We start from the raw sequence: 20,391 nt of genomic DNA, 5'->3' as shown, positions 1-20,391 counted from the left end.
CACGCAGATGCAGTTGTATGAGGGATGACTTGTAGTTTTTTTTTCGGTACTATTTTGGAGTAGATGCGACTTTTTGATCACTTTTTAATCCCATTTTTTTTTTTTTTTTTTTTTTTTAAGGCTGGATAAAAAAATAAACAGCAATTTTTGCTTGGTTTTGTATATTTTCGTGCGTGTTAAATGATGTAATAACTTTATAGTTGGGGTCGTTACGGATGCGGCGATACCAACGTGTAACTTTTTTTAACTTTTTGTTTTTTAATAATAAAGCAGTTTGTAAGGGGAAATTATTTTTTTTTGTCTCACTTTTTATTAAACTTTTTATTTTTAGTTTTTATTAGTCCACTAGGGGACTTCACTGTGCGATCCTCCGATCGCATTTATAATACACTGCAATACTTCTGTATTGCAGTGTATTATGCCTGTCCGTGTAAAATGGACAGGCATCTGCTAGGTCATGCCAGAGGCCATGACCTAGCAGGCATTTATTACAGGCAGACCTGGGGGCCTTTATTAGGCCCCCGGCTGCCATCGGACACACAGACACTCGGCGATCTTATCGCCGGGTGTCGGTGAGATGAGAGGGAGCTCTCTCCCTCTCTCCAAAACCACTCCGATGTGGCGCTCGCTATTGAGCGCTGCATCTGTGGGGTTAAAATGGGTGAGATTGATACTGATATCGATCTCACCCGTCGAGCAGGGATGCCCCCAGCCCTCCGCTACCTCTGGTAGCTGAGAGCAGGGAGATTTAACTGCTCCCTGCTCTGTTTATTCCGATGCAGCGCCGTAAAACGGTTATTGCATATGAATAAAGCCCATTAGTGGCTGCCGTAAAAACACTATGGGGCGGTCACTAATGGGTTAAAAAAATTTTTTTATAGTTTCTTAGAACAAAACAATATCGCCGCCTATGTCAATGTATAGAATTCTTGTTTGAATGTTGATCCAGTCGGATTGCCACTTAGGTTCAGTAGGGAATTCTTCCTTTTTTTAGGGAAAAGTGGGTAATTCCCTATGGTTAACATTTAGAATTATTATTATTATCATTATTATTTTTATACCTTCCTCTGGTTTAATATGGGTAAAACAAAGTTCTATAGTTTTTTTTGTTTTTTCCCTTCCCTTTCTCCCAACCCTTGGTTGGACTTGATGTCTTTTTTTCAACCGTACGAACTTTGTAACTGTTTAACATTCTTTGTCAGGTTGTTTAACCCCTTCCATCAACTTGGCGTACATGCAAGTCCAGGTGAGCAGTAACTTTGCGCACCTGGGCGTGCAGTTACGTCCGCACTTTAACAGTTAACCGCCGCGCGATACTTAACTGTGCAGGGTGTCTGCCCTGCCCTTCCCGTGGCCAATCAGCGGCCCGTCGCCGCTGAAATCGCCAATTAACCCCTTTGATGCGGCGTTCGATTGCGATCGTCTCATTGGAGCGGTTTAGAGCAGATCGGCAGCCCCCCACATGCATTTGCGGGGGCTGGCGACCCTTGTCACAGAAACCGGAGGCCAGACAATGGCCTCCAGACTGCCATGTACGGAAGCCTATGAGGACCAGCCAGAGGCAGGTTGGCATAGGATTCCTGTCAGAGTGACAATCGCGTCACAATGACAGAACACATTACACTACATAGGTAAGTCCAAATGTCCCCTAGTGGGACAAGTAAAAAAAAGTCCAAAAAATATAATGAAAATGTTTTTTAAAAAAAAGTTAGAAGTTACGTAAACAATCACTGCTTTTTTTTTTTTTTTTTTTTTTTTTTTTTTCCTGTAATAAGACTTTTATTATAGGAAAAAAATGAACACGTTAAAAAAAAAAAAAAGTACACATATTTCGTATAACCGCGTTCGTAACGACCCCAACTATAAAGTTGTTTTTCCTGCACGGTGAACGCCGCCAAAAAAGTAAAACAAACGCTAGAATCACTATTTTTTTGGTCACCACTCCTCCCAAAATATACAATAAAAAGTGATCAGAAAGTCGCATTTACCCCAAAATGGTACCAATAAAAACTACACCCCGTCCCGCAAAAAACAAGCCCTAACACAACTTTTTTGACTGCAAAATAAAAAAGTGATCGCTCTCAGAATATGGTGACACAAAAAATTAAATTGTTTTATAAATAAGTGGTTTTTTTTTTGCGCAAACGCTGCAAAACATAAAAAAAAACTATATACATATTGTATCGCCGTAATCGTACCGACCCGCAGAATAAAGTAAAATTTACATTTATTGCCCAGGGTGAACGGCATAAAAAAAAACATGGTCAGAATTGATGGTTCTTGGTTACCTTGCTTGCCACAAAATGGAATAAAAGTGATAAAAAAAAAAAATCGCACGTACCCCAAAATGGTACCAATGAAAAGTACAGCTTGTCTCGCAACAAATAAGCCGTCACACAGCTCCGGTGAAGAAAAAATAAAGAAGTTCTGGCTCTCAGAATATGGCGATGCAAAATGTGCAGTGTTCCAAAAGCGGATAAGATTGGGCACCATTTATCAGTGCGACACTTGGCACATATCTGCGGATTATTATTTATTTACCACATTATTATACCCTCTTATTATGCCCTGATGTTCTCGGCACAGCTTACATATGCCCCCACATTATAAACTGAAATACCAGCAAAACGCCAAACAGAACTACTACCAAGCTAAATCTGCGCTCCAAAAGCCACTCCCTCCCTTCTGAGCCCTACAGCGTGCCCAAACAGCAGTTAACATCCACAGATCTGGCATCGACATACCCGGGAGAACCCGGTTAATATTTTATGAGGTATTTTTCTTCAGTGGCACAAACTGGGCACAACATTTTGTGCTCTAAAATTGCATATCAATGGAAAATTTTCACTCTGCACCATCCGTGGCGCATTAACCCCTTCGCGCACCATGACATAGCATGTCGTGGTGCGGGGGTGATGTATGAAGCGGCTCACGCCCTGAGCCCGCGCCATACGCTGCAGGTGTCAGCTGTGTATTAGCGCTGACACCCAGGACTAACTGACAGGAACAGCGGTTGCGCTTTTTACAGGAGCCTATAAAAATGACAACATACTGCAATACATTAGTATTGCAGTGTATAGTACCAGCGATCTACTGATTGCTGGTTCAAGTCCCCTAGGGGGACTAATAAAATGTGTAAAAACAAAAGTTAATTGTTTAAATATTATTTTTTTTTGACTAATAATAAAAGTCCCAAAAAAAAGCTCTTCACATTTTTTTTTTCTCTAAAGTAATGTCAAAAAATGTAAATACACAATTGGTATCGCTGCGTCCGTAAAAGTCAGTACTCAAGAGGGCCTTGAGAAAGCGTGTACGCACGTGAAACTGCCGTAGGCTAATTCCACATCCTGACCGAGATCTTTGAATAAAGGAACTGTGTTGCAAGTCCGATGAGTGCCTCGGTATTTTCTATACGTTTATGTAAAAGTCAGTACTATTACAACATACCATTATTTAACGCGCACGATGAACACCGTGAAAAATAAAGAATGTAAAACGACAAAATCGCTATTTTTTTGGTCCCCTTGGCTCTACCAAAAAATTTAATAAGTGCTCAAAAAGTTGTATGTACCAAAAAAATGGTACCATTAAAAATTACAGCTCGTCCCGCATAAAATAAGCCCTAACACCACTCTATTGATGGAAAAATCAAAAAAGTTATGGCTCTTGGAAAGTGGGGAGGGAAAAATGAAAAAGAAAACGCAAAAAATGGTTCAGTCCGGAAAGGGTTAATTACTTTCTAATGAAAACTTTTATGACCACATATGGGGTATTGCCGTACTCGGGAGAAATTGCTTCACAAATGTCGGGGTGCTTTTTTCTCCTTTTATTCTTTGAAATTGAAAAAATTCAACATTTTAGTGGAAATGTTGATACTCCTTTTCACCGCCTAATTCTAATAAATTCTGCAAAAGACCTGTGGGGTCTAAATGCTTACTATACCACTAGATAGCTTCCTTAAGTGGTGTAGTTTCCTAAATGGGGTCACTTTTGGGGATTACCACTGTTTTGGCCTCACAGGCTTTGCAAATGCGACATGGCACCCAAACCAGCTAAACTAGAGCACCAGAAGCCAAATAGCGCTCCTTCCCTTCTAAGCCCCGCTGTGGGTCCAAACAGCAGTTTATTACTACATATGGCGTATTTCCGTAATCGTGAGAATATTGTTTTACAAATGTTGGGGTGCTTTTTCTCCTTTATTCTTTGTAAAAATGGCTACGTTTTTTTAGAAACCTTTTATAGACTTAATTCCAATGAATTCAGCAAACTAATGTGGGGTCAAAACTAGGGATGCACGATGCATCGAAACTTTGATACTGTTTCGATACTGTGCATCCCCAAACGGTTCGATACAGTTTCATTTATTTCGATACTTAGCTGTGCGGCCGTACAGCTCAGTATAGTAACACATGAATGTATGGGAGCGGGGCTGCAGGTGTGTAATACAGCCATTGCCCCGCTCCTGAGTCCTGACAAGTGCACTAATGAGCGGTGGCACTGAAGACAGAACATGGCGGGCGCACTGCAAAACACTTCTGTGTTCTGTCCTCCGTGCCTGCGCCGCCGCTCCTTAGCTGACCGCATCACATCATGCTGACCGCGCGCGCACTTACTGTCAGGAGCGGGGCAATGGCTGTATTACACAGCCACAACCCCGCTCTAAAACTGCGGAGATCAGAGAAGCCTCTGATCTCCGCCGCTATTCTCCTGAATGCTGCGATCAAAGCTGAATGCAGCATTCAAGAGGAAGTGAGAATGGGGGTGCCCCTTGGATCGCATCACAGGAATCCCTGTGACACGATTGAGGGACATACCATATATGGGCAGACCGCCCAGCGTCCGTTGAAGGACCCCAGGGCTGTCCTACCAAATTTCCTGTTAGGGCATACTAAGGTATGTCCTAACAACTGCCTGTGTACTATCCGTACACAGGCTAATGTACTGTAATATAGATATATGCCAGTACACTAAAGTTTAAAAATAAAGTAATGTTAAAATAAAAAAATACACATACACCTTTTTTACAATAAACATTAAAATAAGTCTCAATACATAAAATACACATATTCGGTATTGGTGCTGCCGTAATAACCTTCACAACAATTTTTTTTGTATCATTTATGATGTGTACGCTGTAAAAAATAAAAACTGCTTTCTTTTCACTTAGGGCAGATTCAGACGAACGTTGCGTTTTTGCGCGCGAAAAACCATTTGACAGCTGCGTGTGTCATCCGTGTCTGATGCGCGGCTGCGTGATTTTCGCGCAGCCGCCATCATAGAGATGAGGCTAGTCGACGCCCGTCACTGTCCAAGGTGCTGAAAGAGCTAACTCTTTCAGCACCCTCGACAGTGAATGCCGAACACAATATCGAAAAACCTGTTGAAAAAAAGAAATTTCGTACTTACCGAGAGCTTCCCGGCCGTTGCCTTGGTGACTCGTCCTTGGTGACGCGCCTCTCGACATCGGGCCCCACCTCCCTGGATGACTTGCCAGTCCATGTGACCGCTGCAGCCTGTGCTTGGCCTGTGATTGGCTGGAGCTGACACTTGGCCTGAATTGTCATCCCGGGAGGTCAGACTGGAGGAAGACGCCGGGAGTTATCGGTAAGTCAGAACTTCGTTTTTGTTTTTTTTACAGGTTCATGTTTATTGGGATCGGAAGTCACTGTCCATGGTCCTGAAACAGTTTAACTCTTTCAGCACCATGGACAGTGACTATCTCCTGACGTCGCGTACCGATAATTTTTTTGCCGAGTTCGGCCGAACCCGGTGAAGTTCGGTTCGCTTGTCCAGCTTCGCTAATCGCAAAGACACTCCGTTTGGATGTTGGGAAACAGAAAAGCACGTGGTGCTTTTCTGTTTACATTCATCCTTTTGACAGCTGTTGCGCAAACACGCAGTTCGCACGGAAGTGCTTCCGTGCAACCTGCGTGGTTTTCACGCACCCATTGACTTCAATGGGTGCGTGATGCGCGAAATACGCAGAGTTATTGAACCTGTCGCGCTTTTTGCGCAGCAGACAAACGCTGCGCAAAAAGCACGGACTGTCTGTACTGCCCCATAGACTTGTATTGGTCCATGCGTACCGCGTGAAAACCACGCGGCCCGCACGGACCGAATACACGCTCGTGTGAATCCCCCCTTATAGTGGGGCACGAGGTGTGATGAATTTAACCTCCATGTGCCTCACATTAATAGTAATTAACCCAATAATGTACCTCACACATTAACCAATTGTGACTGAGAAACATGATGTGGTTAATTACTATTAATGTGAGGCACATTCAAAATTCATCACACCACGCGCCTCACATCAGAAAACGGATGAACTTTTTTTTATTACGGTCTGTATTGTTTTTGTATCGAAATCGCAATACTAAACGAAGTATCGGTATCGAAGTCCAAATTCTGGTATCGTGACATCCCTAGTCAAAAAGCTAACTTTACCCCTAGAAAAATTCCTTGAGGGGTGTGATTTCCAAAATGGGGTCACTTTTGGGAGGTTTCCACTGTTTTGGTCCCTCCAGTGCATTGCAAACGCGACACGGCGCTGAAAACTATTCCAGCAAAATCAGAAATCCAAATGGTGCTCCTTCCCTTCTGAGCCCTGCTGTGGGTCCAAATAGCAGTTTATGACCACATATGGGGTATTGCTATATTCTGGATAAATTGCCTTACATATGTTGGGGTGTTGTGTTTTGTTTTTTTTCTCCTTTTATTCCTTGTAAAAATTCAAAATTTCTAAGTTTTTTCAGAAAAAAAGTAGATTTTTATCTTCACATACTAATTCAAATTTAGCAAAAAAAACCTGTGGGTTCAAAATGCTAACTATACCACTAGATAAATTCCTTGAGGAGTGTAGTTTCCAAAATGGGGTCACTTTTGGGGATCTTTACTGTTTTGGCCCCACAAGACCTCTTCAAACATGACATGGTGCCTAAAATATATTCTAAAAAAGAGGCCCCAAAATCCTCTAGGTGCTCCTTTTGCTTCTGAGGCCTGTGCTTCAGTCTATTAGCACACTAGGGCCACGTGGGATATTTCTACAAACTGCAGAGTCTGGGCAATAAATATTTAGTTGCATTTCTCGGGTAAAACCTTCTGTGGTACAGATTTTTTTTTTATTACAAATGAATTTTGGCAAAAAAAAATGACATTTGTAAATTTGACCTCTACTTTGCTTAATTCCTGTGAAACGCCTAAATGGTTAAAACACATTCTGAATGCTGTTTTGAATACTTTGAGGGGTGCAGTTTTCAAAATGGGCTGATTTTTATGGCACTTTCTAATATATAAGGCCCTCAAAGCCACTTCACAACTGAACTGGTCCCTCAAAAAATAGCCTTTTGAAATTTTCTTGAAAATATGAGAAATCGCTGCTGAAGTTCTAAGCCTTGTAACATCCTAGAAAAATAAAAGAATGTTCAAAAAACGATGCAAACATAGTAGACCTATGGGAAATGTAAACTAGTAACTATTTTGTGTGGTATTACTATCTGTTTTACATTTAAATTTTGAAAAATGCACATTTTTGCAAATTTTCTCCAAATCTTGGTGTTTTTTTACAAATAAATATTGAATTTATCGACCAAATTTTTTCACTAACAAAGTACAATATGTCACGAGAAAACAATCTCTGAATCACTGATATGTAAATGAATTCCGAAGTGATTACCACATAAAGGGACACATGTCAGATTTGAAAAATCTGCTTCGTCCTGAAGGCCAAAACAGGCTCAGTCCTGAAGGGGTTAATCAATAACCGTTCAACAGTTTCGTTTGAGTGATTTTTTACATTTAGTAAGTGAATTAGAATAAATTGCTTGTAAATTGTCAGTCTATGTACACCTTTTGCGATAGTTGTTGTTTTTGTTTTTTAAATCGGTGTCCCTCTGGTGCAACTTTCTAAATTCTTTTTTATTACAAATTATTACTTTTTGAGATACAGCTGCTTTGTATCCTGTATACAGATCAGGTGTATCTTGCACTGAGACCAGAATCCGTCAGATCAGCGGCACTGACCGGTTCAGTGACCGTGGGTACTCCATGTCTGACACGCAGGATCCACTTATCCATTACATCTAAGTTATGAACAGGTGGATCCGACCTGCTGTCACTGAACCAGTCATTGCCGCTGACCTGACGGATTCAGGTCTCCACGCAAGATACAGCTGCTCTCTATACAGGATACAAAGCAGCTGTATCACAAAAAGTAAACCTTTTTTAATATTTTATTTAGAAAGTTACACCAAACACAGACATTTTTTTATTAAAAAATGTTTTCAAAAGGTGTACAGAGCCTTTAAGCTATTTAGACACAGATATAACATATGTGCTGCTTTATATTGTAACTACAAGAACACTTTAACATACAGTTTTGTTTATTTAATCCTTTTTTTTCTTGACTTCATTTATTCATAGGTCCATATAATGCGTGATAAAATGACAAAACCAGGAGCAAAGCTTTGGAAAAAAGGAGAAGGCCTTCCAAATTTTGACAATAATAACATCAAAGGATCCCTAGTTATTACTTTTGATGTAGAATTCCCAAAGGAACAACTAACAGAGGAGCAGAAGAATGGTATGCATCTATTTAAAGGGAGTCAAACCAGCAACAGAGTAATATAGTATAGCCTCACCTTAATCGAACACATTTTATTTTAGCGGAGTGGCTCCTTTGCAGCCAAAATCACTTTATTCAATATGTGCAAATGGGCTTTTTGGAGCAACGAGGGCATCACTGTTGCTCTAAACCGCTCTGGTTTGTAGCCCCAGTCCGTCCCTCTCTCCCTTATTTCTTTGGCAGTGGCCAGGCAGTGCAAAAGCCATGTTCACACCTAACCCAGTATTCTGAACGCGCCCGCACCTCTGCTTTCGAATCGGCGCATGCGCAGTATGTCCTTGAGGTTTCACCAGTCTAATTGGCTGTACTGCACATTCGCCGATTTATGTCACACTGCACCCGGAAGAGATGTACCTTGGCATTGCAGAGCAGAAGCGGTAGTAGCCGCCAGACCTGAACCACCTTTTACACTGCCTGGCCCCGTCAATCAAAGGGAGGGACTGACTGAGTATAGAAGCCAAAAAGATAATTTGCGTACATTGAATAGGGTGATATTCGCTGCAAAGGAGGCACTCGGCTGGAAAATCAAAATAGATTTAGATACAGGTGAGGCTACACTGTATTACTCTGTTGCTGGTTTGATAGGCAAATTTCTGGTGGCAGACTCCGTTTAATCCCTTAATGACTGCTGATACGACTTTTCACGGCGGTCATTATGGGGCCTTAGTCTAGGCCGCCGCCTTTTCATGGTGCTCTAATCGGAGTCCTGCACGAGTGTCCCGTGCAAGATGGAGGGGGTGCTCTGCTGTCGGGCTCCTGCTCCAACGGTAGCGATCGACGTTTCCTTCGATTGTGAACATTTAACTCCTCAGATGCCGCGGTCATTAGCAACCGCTGCATCTGACTAGTTCACTTTTTTTCATAAAAGGTGGTTTTAATTAGTAAAAGTGTAAAAAATAAAATAAAAACTACACCTCTATTGTATCGCCGCAATCGGAATGACCCAAAAAATAGAGTTCGCATTATATTTAAACCGCAAGGTGAATTCCGTAGAGAAGAAACGCAAAAAAACAAAAGCAAAATTGCTATCTTTTTCCATCCCCCCCCCCCCCCCCCCAAAAAATAATAATTGTACAGGTTAATCAAAAAGTCTCATGTACCCCAAAATGGTAGCAATGAAGTCCCACAAAAAACAAGCCCTCATATGGCGACCGACAGAAAAATAAAGTCACGGCTCTTGGAAAGCGGCGATGCAAATAAAATTTATTTTAGTTCAAGTGTTTTTTTTATTCTGCAAAAGTAGTAAAACCTATAACAACTATACATGTTTGGTATCATCGTAATTGTACCCATCCATAGAATAGAGGAAGCATGATATTTACGCCGCATGGTGAACGGCGTAAATTTAAAATGCATAGAACAATGGCTAAATTGCTGTTTTGTTTTTTTTATTTCCCCCACCAACAAAAAAAAGTTAATAAAAGTTAATCAAAAAATGTTGACGGGAAAATAAAAAAGTTAGAGCACTTTGAATGTGACAATGGAAACACTAAATAAATTGCTTGGTCATTAAGAATTCATGCAGTGGGAAGGGTTGCCTAGTTTGGCCTTAATGACAAAGCATGCTTTTTCGTTTTTTTTCCTCCCCATTTTCCAAGAGTCATAACTTTTATTTCCTTTTATGTCGACATAGCCATAAGAGGGCTTGTTTTTTTTCAATTGCATTTTTGTATATATACACTACCGTTCAAAAGTTTAGGGTCAATTAGAAATTTCTTTTATTTTTGCAAGAAAAGCACAGTCTTTTTCAATGAAGATAACATTAAATGAATCAGAAATACCCCTCTATACATTGTTAATGTGCTAAATGACTATTCTAGCTGCAAACGTCTGGTTTTTAATGCAATAGCTACATAGGTGTATAGAGGCCCATTTCCAGCAACCATCACTCCAGTGTTCTAATGGTACATTGTGTTTGCTAACTGTGTTAGAAGGCTAATGGATGATTAGAAAACACTTGAAAACCCTTGTGCAATTATGTTAGCACCGCTGTAAACAGTTTTGCTGTTTAGAGGAGCTATAAAACTGACCTTCCTTTGAGCTAGTTGAGAATCTGGAGCATTACATTTGTGGGTTCGATTAAACTCTCAAAATGGCTAGAAAAAGAGCGCTTTCATGTGAAACTCGACAGTCCATTCTTGTTCTTAGAAATGAAGGCTATTCCATGCGAGAAATTGCCAAGAAACTGAAGATTTCCTACAATGGTGTGTACTACTCCCTTCAGAGGACAGCACAAACCGGCTCTAACCAGAGTAGAAAGAGAAGTGGGAGGCCCCGCTGCACAACTGAGCAACAAGACAAGTACATTAGTCTCTAGTTTGAGAAATAGACGCCTCACAGGTCCTCAACTGGCAGCTTCATTAAATAGTACCCGCAAAACGCCAGTGTGAACGTCTACAGTAAAGAGGCGACTCCGGGATGCTGGCCTTCTGGGCAACGTGGCAAAGAAAAAGCCTTATCTGAGACTGGCTAATAAAAGGAAAAGATTAGTATGGGCAAAAGCACACAGACATTGGACAGAGGAAGATTGGAAAAAATTGTTATGGAGAGACGAATCGACGTTTGAGGTGTTTGGATCACACAGAAGAACATTTGTGAGATGCAGAACAACTGAAAAGATGCTGGAAGAGTGCCTGACGCCATCTGTCAAGCATGGTGAAGGTAATGTGATGGTCTGGGGTTGCTTTGGTGCTGGTAAAGTGGGAGATTTGTACAAGGTAAAAGGGATTTTGAATAAGGAAGGCTATCACTCCATTTTGCAACGCCATGCCATACCCTGTGGACAGCGCTTGATTGGAGCCAATTTCATCCTACAACAGGACAATGACCCAAAGCACACCTCCAAATTATGCAAGAACTATTTAGGGAAGAAGCAGGCAGCTGGTATTCTATATGTAATGGAGTGGCCAGCGCAGTCACCAGATCTCAACCCCATAGAGCTGTTGTGGGAGCAGCTTGACCGTATGGTACGCAAGAAGTGCCCATCAAGCCAATCCAACTTGTGGGAGGGGCTTCTGGAAGCATGGGGTGAAATTTCTCCCGATTACTTCAGCAAATTAACAGCTAGAATGCCAAAGGTCTGCAATGCTGTAATTGCTGCAAATGGAGCATTCTTTGACAAAAGCAAAGTTTGAAGGAGAAAATTATTATTTCAAATAAAAATCATCATTTCTAACCTTGTCAATGTCTTGACTATTTTCTAGTCATTTTGCAACTCATTTGATAAATATAAGTGTGAGTTTTCATGGAAAACAGAAAATTGTCTGGGTGACCCCAAACTTTTGAATGGTAGTGTACATATAAAAAAAAATTCGGGAAGGAATTGAAAAATAAACCCATCTATTCCAGCATTGTTTTTCGCGTTTCAAATTGAAGCCGTTCACTGTGCGGTGTAAATAACATGTTGGCATAATCCCACTGACCCATAAAACTACACGTATTTGGTATCTGCTTTTATTCTTTTTTAGATTTTATTACTTTTTCACGATTAAAACACTTTTAAAGTTATTTGTTTTTGCCTGGCCTAAGCGGTAAATTTGTATTTTATTTTTTTCCGTCTATGTAGGCTTGTTTTTTGCAGGACAATATGCATGTTTCGTTGGTTCCATTTTGGGATACACGCGATTTATTATCTCTTTGGGGGTTTTTTTGGTGGGGGGGAATGGCACCAAAAAAAGCGCATTTTCACCGTTTTTTTTTTTTTTTTCTGTTTTTTATTTTTTTGTACAGCATTCACCCAGAAGTTTAATTGTGTTAACTTTATTGTTCGGATAGTTATGATAGTGGCGATACCAGATGTGTAAAAAAATTTTTTTTTTCTTTTTACAGTTCTAGTAAAATCACTTATGGGGAAAAAAGTGGTTTTATCTTAGTTTTTACTGTAATATTTTTATACTTGTGTAACTGTTATATTTTTATTTTCTCCCACTAGAAGACTTAACATTGCGATCTTCTGATTGCAGATATATTGCTTTGGTATACTAAAGCATTATTGCTAGTCAGTGGTTATATAATATGCACGTAGCCAGGGCAGGAATGGTGCCTTTCTTTGGCATACATGCAAGGCGGAATGCGCGAATGGATGCCTTTCCATGCCGTGCATATACGTGATTTATGCACCAAGGTGTTATGTCATTTGCGTAGAATTAAAGCGTCTTCCTATAAATGAGAATCCCATCAAGGAAAGCAGCTGTAAAACTCTGATAGTTGTCTGTAAAGGCCAACCAAAATGAAATGTGCCCCTGACTAGGGATAGCTTTATGTTGTAATTCTTTTCTTCAATAATCATTTTTAATTTCGAAGTCTGCTAAGTCAACTTAATCTTAAAGGGGTTTTCAAACCATTACCATTTATCACCTATCCACAGGATAGATAATAAATGTTCGCTGGAGGCTTCACTACTGGTCTCTAGAATGGTGGACCCGATCCCCGTTCCTCCTCACTTCAGTGAGGAAGATTGTGAATAGAGTAGCGGCCGTGCATGTGCGCCGCCAGTCCATTCAATGTCTAAGGGGCTGACGGAAACCGCTACACTCTGCTGTCTGTCTGAATGGAGCGGCAGTGCACATGCGTGGCCACCACTCCATTCAATATCCTCCCCATGCCATTGAATACATGTTTTCATTTGCTGAGGAGGATAAAGTACAGGCCAGATCACATGGATGTTTTTTTTTGCATTAGTTAGAACCAGTAAACTGAACCACTCAATAATGAACTAATGCAGGTGTTACGCTTACTGCTCTATACAGTGTATATATACTAGATCAGTATATTTTTATTCTTTGAAACTGTATTAGTAGATGACTCATTGGAGGTTCTGTGTTGACCTCCTCAGGCCAGTTACTGGGTAATGTGTTTTGCAAATCCTAACATATCTGAGCAATTTCACTTTTTTCCTCTTCAATAGCTTTGTAACCACTTGAATCAATGTGTGATGAATCACTCCAAATGGGAAATTGACCCAAAATAGATTGCTCTGAGTTCTGTTTCATTCTTACTTTCAAGAAGCCTGAGTACTGTGACCCCAGTTTAATAACCTTGTTTCTTGTGTTTTTTTTTATTCTGTTTTAGGTGTGAAACAGCTCTTGAAACATGGATCAGTGCAGAAAGTTTATAATGGACTTCAGGGCTATTAATAATACATGACCTTTAGGAAAAAGAGTAACTGGATCTATTTATTCTGGATTTCTTTGTGTTTTTTTAATATAAATAAATGTTCCCTTGAATTGGTCTTAATATATAGCTTGCAGTGTTTTTATACATGATACAAAAAATAACTGCAACAGTGAACAAAAATGTTATAAGTAATATTCAGTCATTGGAAACATTGAAGTATTTCTTACAAAGAATATGCACCCTCTGATCAATTCATATGGTACAAATAGCATATTTACACTCTACTTAAATTGCATTTAAAGCTTACCTGAAACTTTTCAAAATAAGCCTGTGTGTGTCTACGAGGAATAAGACCAGTTTTACCCTCATATGCTCTCTCTAATTGTCCGCTTCCTCTGGAGCGGAGCTCAGGGAAAACTGAGACTATCTGCTATGATGTCTTCCATACACTGCACACAGAGAAAAAGAGGAGATCCTGCTCTCTTATCTCTCTGTAGCACACCCTCAGAAGCAACAACATGGAGAACATTATACAGCAGCACTGGGCAGTGTACCCTGTGAATCCAGCATTAGGGTGAGAGAACACTCAATAGAAGCTGCAGTATCGTCTCTCTCTGAGGGATCTAGTTATATGTTCCCCTTTGATCTGATAATCTGTCTAGTCTCAAGATGGATTTTAGCAGTGAATTGAGGGTGAATGAATAAGTGGGGGGGGGGGGGGGGAGAGATGAAAAAGCGGCTTATGTGTGGACAGTCTGCTTTCTCTAAGATATGCTATATTAACATAAGTATTGGGACACCTGCACAGGAGCTTTTAAGACATCCCATTCTAAATCCATAGACATTAATATGGATTTGTCCCCCCCATTGCAGCTAAAACCGCTTCCATTCTTCTGGGAAGGCTTTCTATACAACAATGGAATGTCCGTAGTAGTTTTAGTCCATTCATCCAGAAGAGCATTTGTGAGCTCAGATACGGATGTTGGATGAGAGGGCTTGGCTTGTAATCTCTGTTCTAGTTCATCCCAAAGGTGTGCGATGGGGTTGAGGTCAGGGCTCTGTGCCAGCCAGTCAAGTTCTTGCACACCAAACTCGCCGAACCATGCCTTTTATGGACCTTGCTTTGTACACTGGGGCGCAGTCATGTTGGAACAATTTGGAAAAGGCCCTTTTCTGTTCCAACAAAGTTGGAAGCATACAACTATCCAAAATGTCTTTGGTATGCTGAAGCATTAAGATTTCTCTTCAGTCAAACTACGCGGCCTAGGCCAACCCCTGGAAAATAACAACCTTATAGCATTATCCCACCTCCACCTAACTTTACGGTTGACACAAAGTCAGACAGGTAGCGTTCTCCTGTTATTTGCCAAACCATGTCTCATCCATCACACGGCCAGATAGAGAAGTGTGATTTGTCCCTCCACAGAACACTTTCACTGCTGCAGCATCGAGTGGTGGTGCTTGATACCACTATATCAAAGGCTTGGCATAGTGTTTGGTGATGTAAGGTCGGGCTGCTCGGCTATGGAAATCCATGCCATAAACCTCACGGCGAACAGTCTTTGTGCGGATGGTAATGCCACAGGAGGTTTGGAACGCTGCAGTTATTGAGTCAGCAGAGCACTATGCGCCTTTAGCACTCGGTGATCCCGCTCTGTAACTTTACATAGTTTGTCACTTTTTGGCTGAGTTGCTGTGGTTCCTAAAAGCTTCCATTTTGCAATTATATCACTCAGAGCTGATTGTGGGATATCTAAGGGGGAAGAAATTTTACACACTGACTTGTTGCAACGGTGGCATCCTATATAGTACCATGCGAAAATTAAGTGAGCTCTTTAGAACAACCCATTCTTTCACAAATGTTTATAAAGGCAGACTGGATGGCTAGGTGCTTTTATTTTAAACCCCTGTGGCAATGTGACTGACTGAAACATCTGAATTCAATGATCAAGAGGTGTCCCAAAACTTTTGGCTATATAGTGTATATAACCAAGTTTCTTATCACTTGTACTATTGATTTATTCAGTTTGTTAAAAGTGATTATTTGATGGCAATCCAAGAGGGTCTTGAATAGTATGAACACTGACTAGATGTATTATGCTGCACCCCCCCCCCCTCCTAGTTTTTCTTTTATATACACAGTGAAGTCACATTATTATGACCACCTCCTACTTTCGACGTCTGTAGCGTCAAGCCCATGAAGGAAGTGATGTGTCATGGGCTGGCAGGGTGGGTATGTAAGGTGTGCGATATGCTGTCTGAACACATATCACTCGTTGCCATGGGTAAAAGTGGTGATTGATCAGTTGTAAAAAGGGATTATTATTGGCTTTTGGGCCAAGAGTGGCAGTATTTCCTCAAACAGCGCAGTTTGTGAATTGTTCACGTTCTGCTGTGGTGGAAGTGTATCGTGTGTGGACAAATGGCACCATTCGGAATAGCTGACGTGGAAACTGCGGAGCACCATGTCCCATTGATGTGAAGTGAACATCGGCTGCGAAGGAGCGCGAGGGCCGAACGATACGCTACAGTGGAGCAGCTCACTGTGAAAATCAACCAGGGGCCTACCAGACATTTGTTTAAAACAGTTCAGTCAACCCTACGGTGTATGGGGCTCCGAAGCAGGCGGATGGTTACTGCTTCTGTACTAGCAAAGATGCGTTGAGAAAAATGTCTTAAATTTGCACGGCCGTATTGGAATTGGATCACTGATGATTGTCAAAGGGTTGCCTTCTCCCATGAGTCACGTTTTCTGCTTCATCAATCGGATGGACTTTGGCATGTCTGGCGAGAAACATCAGAGAACAAACACCCTGCAACCATTGCTGGAAGAAGACAAGCTGGTGGTGGCAGCATTATGGTGTGGGTAATTTTTTTTCTTGGCATTCTCTGTGCCCACTCATTCTTGTGAAAGGCACTCACTCTATTTCGTCATGAATCCATCGTTGCAAATCACGTCCACCCATACATGCTGTTTGTCTTCCCTGGGGCGGATGGAATCTTCCAGCAAGATAATGTGACATGTCACATGGCCAGAAATGTCCGACAGTGGTTGGAAGACTTCCAAGTACTACTCTGGCCCCCCTAATTCGCCAGAATTGAACCCAATAAAGCATCTGTGGGGCCACCTTGATCTCTCTATGGATCCTCCCCATGCACCCTCCAGCAAATGTGCGATGCACTGCAATCAGTATGGCTCCAAATACCTGAGACAACCTACCAGCACCTTTTATTGATCACTCCCAGCCAGTCTAGCTGCTGTCCATGCTGCACACGGCAATTACTCTAAATATTAACGTGTGTGTGTGTGTGTGTTATATATATGTGTGTGTGTGTGTGTGTGTGTTATAATATATGTGTGTTATAATATGTGTGTGTTATATATATATATATATAATATATGTGTGTGTGTGTGTGTGTGTGTATATACATTCCATTCCACCAATGTATTTTGGACTACTAGTGGCACTTTTTAAATTCTTAAGACAGTGCAAACGAGTACATCAAACAGCCCAAATGAAGTTGAATATGTTTCTTCCTGGATTTGGGAGTTATGAGACAAAGTATTCATGTAGATGCTTTAATAAATGTATACTTTTCTTTTTTTTTTCCCCTATCTCAACGTGTGCTGGTTATGTTTTGTTTTCTTGGTTTTTACATAGTCTCTCCCCTCATCCTGATTGCATAGTAATAGGTCAGAATCAATGTCAAATACCTTTGTGTCAGGAAAGATAAAAGTATCGTAGGCCTGATACCTTTATTGGCTAACCAGAAACATTATGTATGCAAGCTTTCAGAGCACACAGGCTCCTTCAGGCAAGTTTACAAATGAATGACTTAGAAAAAAGCACAACATTTAAGATGTTACACAAAGACAATTAGTACGTAAGGTGATACACTATTAAGATAAGGCTCTGTTCACATCAGCGTTGGGTCCCCGATCCGTCTGAACGGGACCCTGAAAAGACACAAACCGAAACCAGAGGTTTCCGTTTCCATCACCATTGATTTCAATGGTGAAGGATCCGGTGCCCATGGTTTCCCTTTTCTCTGTTGTGCACCAGATCCGTCGTTTTGCCGGAAAGCTCCAACGGAACGTCAGAACGGGACCCCAATGCAGATGTGAACAGAGCCTTAGCCAACTGTAAGATGATGAGTAGGCTTGGGTATAAAAATTTCCCAGTTTGGAATTTATGTAAGTAAATAGGACTTTAATAATTGTGTGATTAAACATCACAGTACATCAATGTCCCACATTGATCGGTTGTGTTTTTTGCCTGTACTGTATTATGGGAACAGAGATTCATTGTAAAAAGTGGTACATATTAGAAGATTTTATCTACACTTTTCAAACCAAGGAGGAGACCAACAAAAAAAACATTTTAACAACGCATAGCGATTGTGCCTGATCCTACTTTACACATTTTGTATAGTTTGTTATATTGCTTTAGGGCTCATTCAGATGAGCGCGATTCTCGTCCGGGTGCTGTGCGTTGAAACAACGCGCAGCACGCCACCCCATTGATTTCAATGGGGCTATTCACACAGCGAGTGTCTGTTCCGTGAAACTCACTGCATGTCCTATTTTTTCACACACCTAGTCGCCCATTGCAGTCAGTGGGTGCGTGAAAAGCAGGGACGCACACCTGTCCGTGTTTCACGCATCAATTACATTGGAGTGCTTGCAAGTGCATGATAAACACATGCCACACGCAAAGCACCTTGATGCAAAAACACAACGCACATGTTTTATTTATCATAAAGAACTAAAGGCGCAGGCTCTCCCTGTGTTCCCCTTTCGGCAGGCGCAAAGTGTCATATGTAAATGCACTGTAGTCCAATCTGCCTATGAAGACAAGCACGTCAGCTTCTCTGTCGCCCACCAGCCTAAGGAGCACCTCTAACCCCTCTCTTACCAGTGTCCCCTTAGAAATAAGCAAGGGCTGATCCTACCGCCTTTACTATTTCCCTTACAGGTTTCGTAGCCTACAGGCACTGAGTTAATTCCCTGAGGGAATGTACATTCCTCTAGCAGTGCTAGATTAAAGGGAATGTGTCGTAAGAAATGTTTTAATTTTTTTTTTTTAGTTAAACAGTTAGTCCACTTAGATTTCCTGAGGTTGAGTTCATACCTATTTTGCATATATAGGTATAATTGTGAGCGGAGCTTTTTAATTTCTATAAGGGTTTGAGGAGTAATTTGATTTGATTTAGGGCTATCCTCCAAGGTGTTTTTTTTTTTTTTTTAGTTAAACAGTTAGTATATAAATTATTACACATTGTTCTAATTTTTTCACAATTTTTTTACAAGTCCGGAAATATAAATTAGATTCTAATTTATAACATTTCCCTGTGCTGGTCACTAGAGGGAGCAATTTCCAAAATTGCAGCATTGGCATGTGGTAAAGCAACCACATTGCTTTATGCTGCAAAATTTGAGAAGACACACTCGCTCTAGCGTCTTCAAACAATCCCCCCCTCCTTTATTCTGGCTAGTGCCAGGAGAAAGGAGGGGATTGAATGTTCAAACCTCCTACACTGTGTGCTGCCATTTTTTGAGCGAATACACCGTGTAGTAGGCTTACATACAGTGGTAATCACACAATAAAACACGAACATACACAAACATAACTTACCTGCTCGAGCCACCACCGCTGCCTCCGGTCCGTCCGATCCTAGTGCTTGCTTCTAATCACATGTCCGTAAGCCACGACCGGAAGTAGTCATCTTACTGTCCGGCCGCGGCTTCCGGTCCACAAGAAAATGGCGCCGGATGTCGCTTGGCCGATGTCCTTCCATTTGGACTGTGTGGGAGCGGCGCACACCATAGTGAATGAAACTGCTTCCGTTCACATTCTCTCTGGGGGATGTATGTGCCGTATTCCATCTCTTTGTCGTTAATCGACACATACAGAGAAAAAAAAAAAATGGCAGCCCCCATTGTGAAGAAAAAGTTAGAAAGAAAAATAAAAACACAAACACAAATAAATAAAATGTATTTTAATAAAACACAAAGCAAATTGATATAAAAAAAAAAATTTGAGACACCTTTCCTTTAAGACCGTACATATCTCTAGAAGCACTAGGTGAAGCAGCCATCACTCACTGAATAGGAGTACCCCATGCTGTGCAGTTTTATTTTTTATTTTTTTCATTTTCTTCTCACTGTTTCAGTGTAAAGTTAAGACCCTCTCTACTGACATGTCCGACTCTAAAGGGGAGCCCTCATTCCAGACACACTGTGCTATTGTCTGTTTAAAGTGCAATACTAACTTTCCTTGTGGTCACTACTTTCTTATGTGATGCATGCTGGCCTCCTAGCCAAATGCCTGTGGCCTCTGCACCCCTGCCACCCCCAGTGTTGCTCACCCCTGGTGTGATGGGTGTGGATCCGGAATGGTCTAATTCCTTTTTCATGGCACCTCCACTCAAGAGCATTCCCTGCCTCTCGAGGGAAAGGAAACCTGGACACAGAAATAAAAGGCACCCTCCTCCATACCTTATATAGTTGTTTCCTGTCCCTCTGGGAAGCATGGATGTCTCCTGCCGTTGTGGAAGAGCAGGAAAGGAAAGTTTACTCACGCAGCCTGATCTCCGCCTACTCCCCACCAGCAGTGGGGTCTGGAGGACTGGTGAGCGGGATCACGAGTGGC

The 20,391-nt window shown here is 41.3% G+C and overlaps 1 protein-coding gene across 1 annotated transcript in view; it reads left to right on the top strand.

The window, feature by feature from the left end:
* Positions 1-13,858, top strand: part of DNAJB11 (DnaJ heat shock protein family (Hsp40) member B11) — a 68,329-nt gene extending 54,471 nt beyond the window's left edge. Inside the window, exons 9-10 of the mRNA XM_075829948.1 lie at positions 8,422-8,581; positions 13,694-13,858. Coding sequence (XP_075686063.1) covers positions 8,422-8,581; positions 13,694-13,758 — 225 coding nt within the window. The 3' untranslated portion in view covers positions 13,759-13,858. The remainder of the gene's footprint in view (positions 1-8,421; positions 8,582-13,693) is intronic.
* The last annotated feature ends 6,533 nt before the right edge of the window (positions 13,859-20,391 follow it).

The sequence above is a fragment of the Rhinoderma darwinii genome, chromosome 6, assembly GCF_050947455.1.
Source record: "Rhinoderma darwinii isolate aRhiDar2 chromosome 6, aRhiDar2.hap1, whole genome shotgun sequence".
Classification (NCBI taxonomy): Eukaryota; Metazoa; Chordata; class Amphibia; order Anura; family Rhinodermatidae; genus Rhinoderma; species Rhinoderma darwinii.
This window is presented reverse-complemented; position numbering and strand designations above follow the sequence as displayed.